The sequence below is a fragment of the Cuculus canorus genome, chromosome 5, assembly GCF_017976375.1.
Source record: "Cuculus canorus isolate bCucCan1 chromosome 5, bCucCan1.pri, whole genome shotgun sequence".
NCBI lineage: Eukaryota > Metazoa > Chordata > Aves > Cuculiformes > Cuculidae > Cuculus > Cuculus canorus.
The window spans coordinates 57,085,480-57,099,694 of record NC_071405.1 but is presented as its reverse complement, the minus strand read 5'-3'; the positions used below and the strand labels follow the sequence as shown (position 1 = coordinate 57,099,694).

Sequence of the window (14,215 nt, the reverse complement as noted above, 5' to 3'; positions counted from 1 at the left end):
TACATGTATCAGTCAGGAAAAGGCACTTTGGGTTAGAGGGCTCAGGGGTCTGCTCGCAGTCGGGGGGAGGACAGCCTAAGCAAAAGCAACATTTCGTTAGATTTGGTCTACTGCATTCATGACAGTTGTTTCTCTGCAGCACATCGAGGGAGTTTGCTTTGGAAAGTATTACTTTTCTCATCTGTGATTGTCTCTGATACTCACTTGAGGTTTTGATGATTTCCTTCAACTGAAGTTTTGTTAACTCAGTCCAAAGATATTCAGAGCTCCTCCGTATAGCGCCTAAAGCGAAAACTATGTCCGAATGACAGTATGTATTACATGCTAAGCTCACTCGCTTGAAATATAATGTTTGGCACACTGCAAGGACTGCAGCAATTTGCAGACTGGTCATCTATTGCTAGCAACTGCCTGGACAGGCACAGCTAGAACATGTGCCTTTGTTCTGCTTTTATGAGAGGGGAAGGAATTGATCCCCCTGAATATTTGAGAAAACAAATAGTAGATCTGTTGCTTATTGATCTTTCTCATGTTCCCTCTGAGCAGGGGAAGGCAGGGTATATCTGCAGCAGTGCCTACCTGGCAGAAAATTAGTACATTGAAGTTTGGGAATGGCACTCCAGTGTCTGAGGATGGTGTGCTAATGAGGCCCTCTGGTCTGCCACCGCAGAGGAAGTGGGGGGTAGCACTTCAAATGGCAGCAAAAATGTAAAGGTTATTGATAAATAGAAACTACAGCAAGTAGTCACTTAAGAATTAAGGCTATTCCCCTCAGGAGTGTAGCAGGATGAACAGCCTGGCTGACATGCATCTACAGCAATGCATGCAGTGTCGGCAACAAACAGGGACTAGAAGTAATTGTACGACAGGAACACTGTGATATAATTGCCATCACTGAAAGATGGTGGAATGACTCACGTAACTGGAATGCTGCCACGGTTGGCTATAAACTCTTCAGGCTGGATAGGCATGGAAGGAGATGTGGTGGAGGAGCTCTCTGTGTTAGAGGGTGGTTTGATGGTGGTGGTGTTAGGGTTGAGTGTCTGTGGATAAAAATCAGTGGAATGCCCAATAAGGCAGGTATCTTGGTGGAAGTCTGCTGTAGACCACCCAGCCAGGGAGAAGAGGCTGGTGAGATATTATACGAGCAACCGGGAGAAGTCTCATAATTGCTAGCCCTTTTCCTTGTTGGAGATTCCAACTTACTAGATGTCTGCTGGAAGTATAGTTCAGCAGAGAGGAAACAGTATAGGAGGTTCCTGGAGTGCATGGAACGCAGCTTTCTGACATGACAGGTGAGTGAGCTGACTAGGGAGGGTGCCCCACTCAACCTGCTGTTTGTGAACAGAGAAGGCCTTGTGGGAGATGTGACTGTTGGAGGATGCCTGGGGCACAGCAATCATGAGACGATAGATTTCTCACTTCTAGAAGTAAGGAAGGGGGTCAGCTGAATGATCACCTTGGAATTCCGGAGGGCAGACTTTGGGCTATTCAGAAGGCTCGTTGATAAAATTCCTTGGGAGGCAGTCCTAAAGGGCAAACTAGCCCATAAGGGCTGGATGGTCTTTAAGGAGGAAATCCTAGCAGCGTAAGAGCAGGCCATCCCTGTGTGCTTCAAAATGAGCCGTCAGGGAAGAAAATTGGCTTGGCTGAGCAAAGAGATGTGGATGGGTCTCAGAATAAAGAGGGAAGTCTATGAGCTTTGGAAGAAGGCACAGGCGCCTCGGACTACAAGAATGAAGTTGGAACATACAGAGATTAAAGCAGAAGGGCTAAAGACCAACTAGAACCTAAAATGGCCAAATCTGTGAAAGACAGTGAAAATACGTTTCCACAAATACATTAACAACAAATGGAGAGACAAGGAGAATCTCCATCCTTTATTAGACGCAGGAGGAACAATAGTGACAAAGGACAAGGATAAGGCTGAGGTGCTTAATGCCTTCTTTGCCTCAGTCTTTAATACTAAAGTAAGATGTTCTCTGGGTACTGAGCCTCCTAAGCCAGAAGACAGGGACGAGGGACAGAACAAAGCTCCCATGATCCAAGGGGAAATGGTTAAGAGACTTGCTTGGCCAATTAGACATTCACAAGTCTATGGGGCTGGATGGGATCCACCTGAGGGTATTAAGGGAGCTGGTGAAGGTGCTCAACAAACCCCTTTCCATCATCTACCAGCAGTCCTGGCTGACTGGGGAAGTTCCACGTGACTGCAGGTTGGCAAATATTACACCCATTAATAAGAAGGACTGGAGGGAGGATCTGGAGAACTACAGGCCAGTCAGTCTGAACTCGGTGCTGGGCAAGGTCAGGGAGCAGGTCATCTTGAGTGCTGTCACACAACACATGCAAGACAACCAGGTGATCAGGCTCAGTCAAGATAGGTTCATGAAAGGCAGGTCCTGCTAAACTAATCCAGTCTGCTTCTATGACAACGTCAGCTGCTTAGTGGATGAGGGGAAGGCTGTGGATGTAGCGTACCTGGCCTTTAATAAAGCCTTTGACACCATTTCTCACAATATTCTGCTTGAGAATCTGGCTGCCACTGGCCTGGACAGGTGCACCCTCAGCAGGGTAAAAAACTGGCTGGATGGCCCGGACCAGAGAGTGGTGCTGAATGGAGTTAACTCCACCTGGAGGCTGGTCACAAGTGGTGTCCCCAGGTCTCGGAGCTGGGTCTAGTTCTGCTCAATATCTTTATCAACTACCTGGATGAAGGCATTGAACGTACCCTTAGTAAGTTCGCGGATGACCTGAAGCTGGGCAGAAGTGTCAGTTTTCTTGAGGGAAGGAGGATTTACAGATGGATCTGAACAGGCTGGATTGATGGGCTGAGAGCAGTGATATGAGGTTTAACAAGGCCAAATGCTGAGTCCTGCACTTGGGTCACAACAACCCCGTTAAACACTATAGGCTTGGGGAAGAGTGGCTGGAAAGCTGCCTGGCAGAGAAAGACCTGGGGGTGTTGGTCAACAGTCGACTGAACATGAGCCAGCAGTGTGCCCAGGTTGCCAGGAAGGCCAATAGCATTTTGGCTTGTATCAGAAACAGCATGGTCAGCAAGACGAGGGAAGTGATTCTGCCCCTGTACTCAGCACTGGTGAGACCACACCTTGAGTACTGTGTTCAGTTTTGGGCCCCTCCCTACAAGAAAGATATTGAGGTGCTGAAGCATGTCCAGGGAAGAGCGACGAAGCTGGTGAAGAGGCTGGAGAGTGAGTCTTATGAGAAGCAGCTAAGGCCTTTTCCAACCTACTGATTCTATGATTCTTTGATTATATGTGCCTGATTGTGGACTGAAACACAAGAGTGCTACATGATTTTCATATAATTGGTTTAATAAAACAATGGCAAAGTTAGGAATAAAACTCATAAATCCTGATTCCTAGATCCTGGCATAATGCAAGGTGAAGAAGTCCTTTATATATGTATTGTTCTTTAGAAGCAAGAAGCCAATCAAGTTTAGCAGGCCTTGAGATTTGGAGAGTGTCCTCTTTCCTAGACTTGTCCACTCCCCTGTTTCTCCTCTGTTCTTAAAAGATTTTTGGTTTTCATTTCTATCTCCTCCTTTTGTTTGTTTTCCTTCCATTTCTTTCCTTTGCAAGTATTGAGTGTCTCTTCTGGGAGTAAGCCTAGCCACATGTGCGTGCAGTGATGGTTTATTTTTATTAGAGTCATTGCCTGTGACTGTTATTCATTACTCTAGAAGGAACTGCACTAACAAACTGCTCTGAGAGCTTTTTTTTTTTCCCCTTCTGTTGTAAAAAGTCCTGTTTTGTCCATAGCCGTTAGCAGTATTTACTGCCATCATTAAGACATTCAGAGTTTGGAGTTTGTGCACTGGTTCTGCCTCCTGAATGTCCTGTTGTGTCTGGTGTTGCAAAGCAGAATCTCAGCTTCCTTGCATGTAGTCTCTTTAGGTCAGCTTTTCAGCCATCTGTCCACCTCCGTCCCTGCTATCCAAGTTACTCAGTTGGCCTTTGCTTGGAAGAATTTGTGGTTACACAAAGCTAGTGCAGACACCCACTATGTTTTGGCCTCTTATGATAATAAAAAATACAGCCAGAACACCACCAAACAAGGCCTCCCTGGGATGAAAAAGCTGATTCAGAAAAGGCAAGTCAGAAGTAGTGTAAAATGCTTTATCTCACTTGCACTTCTAGTCTTGACACTCGCTAAGTAATCAGCAGCCCTATTTCCTTACCTTTATTCTCAAGTTATCACATACTTGTGTGTCAATGTAGGCAAGACCATCATCTTCCATCTGTGAGGTAGATTAAGGAATTCCTGATATTTCTTTAAGAGTAATCTGCAGTATGAGAATAAAACTATTGGTAGTTAAGTTAGGAGCATGTGCTTAGCATAAATGTAAGTCAGGGCTTGGAGAAGTAAGCAGCCTAAATAATTTCACATAAGAAATTTAGCAATGTAAAATCAATGAGTATTAATTAACCACTTTGGAGCTCAGAGCGGAGCACAGGGAGGAAAGGTGAATGACCTGCTCAGACTTACCCAAAAGAACACAGGACCTTACCCTAAAAGTTGATACTAGGATAAAACAAACAAGCAAGAAGTGATTTATCTCAAAGTTGGGTAGTATCACATAGATTCATGGTTTCTAGAGATTTGTTTTAAATATATCAGAATCTCTGCTTCCCACTAGCACTGACTCCTAAAATCAAAGGTAATCTGTCAGAATTTGGCTGAAAATGTTTGATCTCTTTGATGCTAGTTTGCATTTGTTAATATAAATGTCATGCCTATATTTCAGTATAGAGATTTCCTTCAATTCTTTATTCATGCTGAATCTATCTCGTGTTTTGCCTAGGGCTTTTAAAGACTTTCCCTGCATTAATTTCCGTATTGAAACCTGTGTCCACTGTTGCTGTTTCCCCTGCAAAACTGTCATAAATGTATCTGCATCTCTCCGTCTCTTTTTCTTAAGAGGGGAGACAGTGACTTTTTGGCTTTGCACTCTTCGCAATGTTTTTAAATATATGGAATTTGTATGCATTGCATGAAAAGAAAAAAAACGGATGTGCTGCTACATTTTGGGGGGTGAGACAACAGCAGGATGGTCAGCTGCCTTTTGAGTCTGTTCATTTTGCTTCCAGATGTGTGCTAATGGATGTTTTTAGGATGTGCACAAAGCCCTGCTTGCCTAGTTTTCTGCACTAATTGGTTTGGATTTACGGAATGACTCTCATACAGTGTCTAGCTGCTGTTATTGCTTTTTTATAAAGCAGTAGAAAGGAAACTCATTCCTAAACAGTTTCCTCTGGACAGGATTTTCTTGTGGGAGAAGGAGAGAAACCATCCATTTAAACTGCTCTATAAAGAGTTTTACTGAGTTGTGGCCCATTAACTTGGCCTTGGTGAAAACCTTTTCAAACAACTGGACTTCAGGGAACTGCATCTTTCAGATGCTGGGCATGGCACAAATGATAGTTTCCTAAGAAATAATGTTAATCCAAATTGCGATTATGTTTTTATTAACATGTACAAAAAGTGGTGGGGGGTTCACATCTACTCCCGGTAATGGGGCGTGTTTGTAGCCCCGTCTCTCATCGTTTATTCTCTAGTGCTCAAGACATCTTAAGCTTTCCCTGTGTCAATCCACCAAGTTTGTTTTTACCAGGGAGGATATGTGTGTGGGGTCTAGATAATTAGGAAGGCTGAAGGATGACTGCGTATATCTCTTTTCTGTCAATCTGTTCACTTTTCCACTTTACTCCCAGTCATTGCCCAGGCTATAGCCTTTTCTATTGACAACAAGAATATAGGTTATATATTCTGATAGTGCTGCTCGGGTGGCTGAGATTTCTTCTGCTTGAAACAGGAAGTTCTGTGCATGGAGAGCGTTTCCTTGCAATGGGATTTGGAGGAAGATCCAAAGCAGGGGATAATAGTTTCCATAAGAAAACACAAGTCCCGGGTAAAGTCAAACAAACTCAACAGTGATTTGCTTGTAAAGGCAATGTAATTCGATAACATCTTTTTTTTATTTTGTTACTGATATAGCTATACAATCTTTAGGAATGTATTTAATTTCTGAACTTCAGTTTACCCAAATGCATAATAGGGATATTTTTTTGCCATTCCTGTAAAGCTATTTAAAAACCTACCGATTAAGTACCGTATAAGAGCAAAATGTTGTTATCCTAAGAATCATTTGCAGTGGGAGATCAGTAAATTGTTTATGGGGATATCCTGTGAGCTAAGTAAATGACTGCAGGATACGTATGCCTAAGCTACTCTTTTTTTTCTTTTTTTCTTGCCAGAACACTGGGAATTGTAGTAAGGTCACTTTTTGTTTCTGAAACGAGCAATTTTCTTCCAAGCTAAATCAGAACCCATTGCAAGACTGAAGCTTCAGAGAGCTCCAGGGTCTAACAACCAGTAGTGTTTGGTGAAGGTTGGCAGAAAACACAACCATTTTTTTCTTTTACTTTGTAGAAGGCCACCCCATTGCACTGAAGGATAGATACTTCTACATGAAAAGGGAGCAGGAGACAACTGGTATACCGCTGTGTGAAATGATGTCACTGCAGTGTTAGTGCCTGTTTCTGGTGGGCTGGAGGTAGCGTGACCCGTGGGGCTGGGAAAGAGAGCTGATCCTGGAAGGTGGGTCACAGCTCCTGATCAAACATGAATAATCTGCAGAATAAGGACTGCTGCTTTCATTGCTAGAATACATCAAATTCCTGCACATGGGGCTCAAGAAGAACCAGAAGGGAGGGCAGAAAACGCAGTTACGAAGTCTGCTGGGATATCTGATGCAAAATCAACCTTTTTGTTTTCCTTATTGGATTTTTCCTGGGCTCTGTTGCAGCTGAGAAAACAGCCCTTCTAATCTACAATAAGAAGGGAAATTCTGGCATGAAGGTTGTCCACCCAGACATTTGGCACCATTAGGGGAAAGATTTGTTTAGCTTAGCACTGATTTTTTAGTACCCGAGTCTAACTGAACTTTCAGAGATAGGCTCATCCCTGTTGAATGACAGTGTCGATATTGTAGGTTTCCTCCTCAATTCTTGGCTATGCTCTTCCAAGCTAATGTGGTGTAACTGAAGGGTTCTCCTGAGGTGCATCTGCTATTAGCAATGATTGTTTATTACAATAAGACAACCATGTGAATTAGCAAAAACTCCCAGCAAGCCAGCATTATTTCTGTAGGGGCGGTGAGTGGAGTGAGAGACAGCCTTCTTTCACAGTTCTTATGTATTTGGTAATGCGTCAGTAGATCTGAATTCCAAAATATGTATTGGCTGTAAATGTAGGGCATTTATTCTTTTGGTCTGTAGTGCACGTATACATACTTAGTCAGTACGAATGATGAGGTAAATCTAGCAGAAAAGGAAATCTAAGGAAAAAATCAACACAAAACGAAATAAAAGAATCTGTTCACTGGTAAGAAGAAGCTAACATACTTTAAAAGAAGCTTTGAATTGTTTTACCCGTGTTCCTCAGTCATTGCTAAGAACCAAATTTCATAATAGTCTCAGTAAATAAATGGGGAAGAAACGATGTCTTTCCAGTCCAGATGGAAATGATGTATTAAATGTTAATATAGCTAACTTTCTCAAGTATTTCATTGAAATATCGTAGTCCATTACTTTTGTTGAAATTATTAGTTTTCCATTATGAAATCATATTTTTTTTACCATGTTAGAGCTCATAGCTCAGTCAAAATCATGCTATTATTTCACTGTTTGGTAGTTTATCATCCTGGCATTTTGATAACTAATTTGATATAAGACTCTGTGCCCTTCATCTTCTTTACATTTTTTTGGCAAGACACTGGCTTGATTCGTGGTTATCAGACTACTTCAAAAAGTCCATCCAATGCACTTTCTAATTCATTATTTTCCTTGCTATTGACAGGCCATGTTGTCCCAATAATTAGTATTTTCTGCTGGGCTTCTGCAATCAATTTCTGTGATTCATCTCTTCCATAAAGCTTGAAAACAATAAACTGTATTAATAAAAATGCTTTCCCTAATTAAAACCCAAACTTTAATGTGCAATTTTTCTGCTGTCATCATCAATTCTTTCTTGGCCTTTTGTTTTTCAACTGCTCTGCCTGTCTCCCATTTATCTTCCTTTATCTAATCTAATGGCATCTATCCAGTTTCTATTCTCTTTTCATCAAGGTGATATATTTCCTCTTCCATAGTACCTTTGTGCTCTTAACATGCCTCATGGCAGAAATAATTTTTCAGTTGCTTAATATTTATTCTACATTGTTGTCAAATAATAAATAATTATTACAAACTTCCTGACAGGGAAATGTGATGTTAGGGAGGGGAAAAAGGAGGACTAAGATGTGATCATTTTGTAAAGTTAAAACTTTGCAAAACTTAAAATAGCTTTGACTTCTTTCACTTCTCTCGTCCATCTTTATCATTCACACTTTAGCAAGACAGAAGCGTACGAATAACTGCATGGATTTTATATTCCATTCCAGAAGCTCACAGATAACTCATGGATAGCATTGCAGAAACATCGTGGATTGAGTGGATTAGAAAGAATCAGTACCATTTCATCTTTTTTCTATGTCTACTTTCAATTCATTTCACCATTTAAAAAATAATTTTCATAATCTAGATGTCGCTTAACTTCTTTAGACTATTATTTACTATTAACATATACTCACCTCAAAACGCGTACTCCTTTTGGTGCAATTTTTACTGCAGTGAAGTGTCAATACAAAAAAACTTCCGGTGAAGCCAGGATTTCATCTTTGATTCTTTGATTAAATTGTAGCTGTCATAAAAGGTGTGTCTTTTGCTTCTCTGGGTAGGTAACAAAGCAATAAATTAATTTACATACATCAAGAACATTAGCGAAGTTGTATATTTCCTTCTTTTCTTGAAGTGAAAAAGGAATCGAGGAAATCTTTCCTTTATCTTGGACTGAAAATTTAGGTTCTTAAGTTTGGGAAAAGAAGATTGTGGAAAGTGGTTTCTGTTTCAGCGTGTTACACAGCTAGCCTCCTTCTAAAGAATTCCGACTCACATCCAGGTTCAGATAATAAACTTTTCTGTACTCTCTCCAGATTTTGGACAGGAATGTTTTGGAATTGGAACAAGGCATATAGTTCAATACATGTGAGTTTTAGAAATGTCTATTCTGCCTGAGCTGACGTCTTCTGAGTTATCCTGGAAGACCTTTTATGTTCTCCGCATCCTCAGATGGCTGCTTGGAGTCTTAATGAGATGAGCAGATGCTCACCAGGAGATGGAGATGGGAAGACTTTAAATTATAATTTCTGGGTTTGCAAATGAGCAACTTTGTCTCATTTTGTTGACCACAAAGATCCTTAATTGCATATGGACCATAATGGGACATTGCTGGTATGTATTGTTCCAACCCTATCAGTTCTATCAGCATAAAAGATGAGTTGGCAGGGCCTCAATGCTTCTCAGGATGCACGCAGGAACTGAAGAGACTTCACAGGCCATGGAGTGCATTGCAGGCACGGCTTCTTATCCCTTTGATAAATATTTTAATCTGAATCCTAAGAACAAAGATTTTTTTTTTAGCCTTGCCTCTTTGTGTTGAAAGCTCTTTCAGAATCTCACTTTACTTATGGTTATAAACTTCAAAATTTCCAGCCAAAATGTCTTGTGGCTGCACCTTTGTTCTTTTGCCAGCGTTGTCCGTCAATTTGGGAAGCTCTTCTCTTTCTTCCTGCTGCATTCTCTTGTTTTTTCTCTCCCCATTCACTTACACACATAGACAACAGTCAGACCTAATTTCTCCTAGATTACTTTTGCTAGATTCATTGAGCTATTTTTTTCTAGTGGCCTCTAAGAGTGCTCCATTCTCCTCACTAGCGTACAGCCCATCTCTTGCAATTTGAGCTCATGAGTGACCTGTACTCTACATAGTATTCCAGATTAAAGCTTACTAGTGGCAAACTAACACCAATGGTTATCCCTTGTTTTATCAGGTGTGTGTGTTGGTGCACTGTGCAACTGAATCTGCCATTGGCCTGATTTTATCCACTTGTGGGTCTGTAATCTTGTGAGGTACTAATATGTCCCAGAAGTGTTTTCTTTTCAATGACTGTTTCCCCTTTTGTCTTACAGCTTCTGTGCTTATTTTCTTTGTTATGAGTTCCCATTTAGCAGTGTTAAAAGCTTTAGAGATATCCAGGTACACGTAGTCCAATTTATTTCGCATTTCTAAAAAATTCAAAGGGGGATGTCAGGTGTGTCTCCATGATATCCATGTTTTGTTTTATCCTATTTTCCAAGTCTTTAGGTATTCTTCCCTTCAAAATTTCTTCTAAAACCCTGTGTGATACTGATGTCAGGTTCCAGGTCTCAACGCACCAGTTTACATTTATTTTCTCTTCCCTTTGTGCTTTCTGCTCTCAGTTGTGTTGCATCATCTTCAATTTCATAGATATATGACAAATACTATCTAAACCTAAATTTGCATGCTAATTCTTACAATGATTTTTCAGTAGAGTTTATCTCTTTTCTACTAAATGCGCTAAGCTTCTGGAGTTTTCTTTCCATTCAGTTGTTTGTTCTATAGCTATATGATATATAAATAACTACCATTATCTGCATTTTCTGCTTTTTCCACATTGTCCTGCTTATTGAAAACTGATTATTTCTTCACTCACATTTAGAATATGTTTAATCACCATCCCAATGACATTTCATTGTAACTCCTATTTTTATTTCTTATTTGATATTGTTAATAATCTTTCTAGGGCCTACATTTCCTTGATTTTTGGTAATCCTTGATTTATACTTCCATTTCTTGTCCTCTAAAACACAATTTTCTCCTTTTTTGATATGTATTTCCTTCTATGTTTTGCAAGTTCCTTGTGTATACATAAGAACCTACTCTGTTGTTGGCTGTTTGCAAGCAGAGGATGGTTTGCAATGACCTTTTATAGTTTTTTTCCTCTTTGGTTGAAACCCAAATATGTATTTACAAATATGTATGTACTTTTTTTTTTTTTAAGTTATGTTAATGTAGAGTTTGGCGTTATAAAGAAGAATTCTATGTACTGTATCTGATTGTGAAATATGCAATCATACTTTAAGGGTTATTTTTCTCAGTAAGCAAACATTCAAAATAAATCAATGCCTTTGAATATTCTGGGCTGTCCCCATTTCGCTAAAAAAGAAGCCAGATCTGAACCTCAGATGTAACTGTGCAGCACACCAGCCTCGCAGAGGGGCCCTGTCATGTGCTGCTGAAAGGATGTGATTTATTATATTTTTTCATAGCTATACTTAGTTATACACACATTGTAACAGCATAAAAATGCAGTAACCAAATGTACATAGAGTTATTTGAATGTCTATCAATTTGCACGTACAACTATGCCTAGTGCACATGCATATATAGGTTAGTGTTCATGTGCTTAACACTGCACAGAATGCCAAAAATTTGACCTTAGACATCAGATTTGTAACTGTTTTACTTCAGGCTTTTGCGAATAAGCATCCAGCTGTTGTAGGACTCTGTAGCCGGGTGTTGGCATGTTTTTTCCACCCCATCCTGGTGTTCTCAGAGCTGAGGGAGTGTGCAAAGAACCAAGAGGGACTCTGCTTTTCTCGTGGAAGAGTCTCCCCTCCTGCCGTGTCAGTGGGAAGTGCCGGCTCTGGGGATATCAATGGGCAAGGGAATTTGGGTTTTGTCAAGGTGCATCACGGGTCTGGGAAGTGACATGTCCCTCCTTTCTCCAGAAGTTCATTCCAGAGAGAACAGTAATTAACGTGGAACAGGGGAAAGTGCTAGCACAGCAGTTTTCCTACTTGCTGTAGCTTACAAAGGTTGCATCACATCCTGAGGTAGTTTTGCCAGCTTCATAAAACTGAAAGGAAAAGACTGGCATTTGGACTGGGCTAATGTTCTCTGGCTCTATTTGTCGACTTTATGTGCCTGCCTTTTTTTGTTTTTACTGTCTGAAGAAGAAGGGAGACCATGTTTGGTTTAAATTCTGAAAACCATAAAAATGTTAGCTGTCTGTAATAATGGTTATGTTTGAAGAACCAGACATGAGGATTTTGTTTCTTCGGCCTGTATCAGAATCAGATGAGAAAGAATTGCAAGACATCCAAGCACAATCCTGTCTGCAGACTACATACAAAAACATATAAAACCTACCTACTATACAGACACTCTGAGCATTTAAAATACTGCAGGAAAGTCACACAGCAGAATTTGCTGCCAAATCCTCTGATTTCATAAGGACACTGTAGAGCTTAAACTTCTTGTGCTTGATATTGTTAATCTGACACTTAGGAATAAATGTCCCAGTCCTGTGTATCTATGAAGTGATTCAATACCATCTGACTTTTCAGTGAAATGTGAGCAGTTTTGATGAGCATGAGCTCTGTAGTCTCTCTTGGCTTTTATAAACTTGCTCCCTGTTTCTCTGCTGATCGTTAGGCACCACAAACTGGAATTCATAAGCAGTGACCCTTGCAAGTGCCTGAATGTTTGGCAGAATTAGGGCATGGCCTTTGGAAATAGTGGGGTTTTTTTTTACTCTATTTGAAATCAGCAGGATCTGTTGGTTACTGCCTGTAGTTCTAAGAAATCTATATTTGGACATATCTTGACAAGGCTGCCTATCTTGGGCTGAGGGGGTGTAGTATCTGACAGGGTGTTGGAAATTCAGGCACTGAGATGCGGGGTGATTCCTCAGCACGCTACTAGGCAGGCCTTGCCGACGGGTTAGATGAAATTAGCGCATTGAAGGAAAGAAGCTGGTGGGCTGCTCTGTGTCCTGAGCAGCCATGGCTCGGGCTCTACGATATTTCTCTGCATGGAGCAAATCCTTGTGGAGGATCAAAGCGTGCTGAGGGAAGGTGGGAAGACCCTTCCAGGGTGTGCAGCCACTTCTGGGCAGGCTGGTTTTTAGTTCCTGGCCTTTTCTAGCTGTTTAAGAGATGAGCAGAGAAATGTGCTCCACCTTTGTTCTGCAGCTCTGTGCTGGAGGCAGAGCAGCAGCACTCTCCACTCCAGCCACTGCTGTCAAGTGTCTTTTGCAGGGTCATTAGATCAGTGTTTGTGCTGATTGCACTCTAGGCACAGCTTATTAAATTTATCATCAAAATGTCTCTTTCATGTGGGTGACAGAACGAAGGTTATTTCCAGGCATGCTGTTAGGGAGCCGTCCTCAGCAATCAGCAAAACTTGAGCAGACAAACAATAAAGCTTGGCACGTTTGTGTGAGTTTGGTGCTGTGGGCCCCGCGTTCCCTGCCCTGCCAACAAGCCCATTTCTTTGTCTCCTGTGCCCTGCTGCAGCTCATCTTCCACAGAGCACAGTTCCTCCGCAGAGGAGCCAGAGAGCTTGGGATATTTCTGGCCTGACCATGGAGAGCCAGCACACCCAAATGCCGAGCTAAATTCAGTTGCGCTGTGCATCCTGAGGGAATTGCAGTTCCTATTTTGAAACTCCAAGGACGGGATCCATGAAAAATACTTAACTCGATCATTACTGCTTTTGCAGAAGAGGATGTCCAGATAATTGCGATGGCATGTTACTGTCCTGATGTGGTGACCCATGGGTGGACCACGCTGCTTCCAAGGGCAGGAGAAAGATGGAGGGTGGAGTTCTTGGAGAAGCTGAGGGGGCGCAGCAATGGAAAGCTAATGGTGATTAAAATTGTGTTACACAGTGGCTGTTGCAGTTGTGCTCAAAATAATCTCCTATCTGAGAGCAACTGCCTGAACCAGCGGAAGTGATTAGGCTTAACAGGATGCCAGTAAGGCGAGCAAAACTTGCCACTTTCATGTCGGTGTTTTCTTGGGACCTGTGGATCCTTTTAAAATTGCTGCATGATCTATACATGTGTATGAGAAGACCTCAACTACGTAGAAGTGATGGGGCTAGATCAATAACTGCCTTGTTATTTCTGCAGCATGCTTTACTACTTCTGGAAGTTAAATCGAGTGAAATTATTCTATGGATTTGATCTCTGATCAGTATGTTATAAATAAGTGTACTTATATATTAATTGTTTGTTTTGCAGCTCCTGGTTGCTAAATCCCCTGTTGCTCCATTCTCCGCTTTTTTCTACACTATTGAGAAATCAGGCTTGGTTCTTCAAGGTAAGACCAAGGCATTGATTGTTTTTCCTTTACAATTAGTATTTTTAGCAAGCTGAACATAGATAACAGTGACTGTTGTTGCAAATGATGTTGTTTATACCTAATTTAAGCCCCATACATTT

General features: G+C 41.2%; 1 protein-coding gene across 15 annotated transcripts in view; it reads left to right on the top strand.

Moving 5' to 3' along the window:
* RAD51B (RAD51 paralog B) overlaps positions 1-14,215 on the top strand; it is a 440,935-nt gene that overhangs the window by 294,639 nt on the left and 132,081 nt on the right. For all 15 annotated transcript variants that reach the window (XR_008450208.1, XM_054068926.1, XM_054068917.1 and 12 more), the window contains one exon: positions 14,015-14,093. Coding sequence is in view for 14 of the 15 variants with exons in the window: in XM_054068926.1 (XP_053924901.1) it covers positions 14,015-14,093 (79 nt within the window). In the remaining variant the exon portion in view is untranslated. The remainder of the gene's footprint in view (positions 1-14,014; positions 14,094-14,215) is intronic.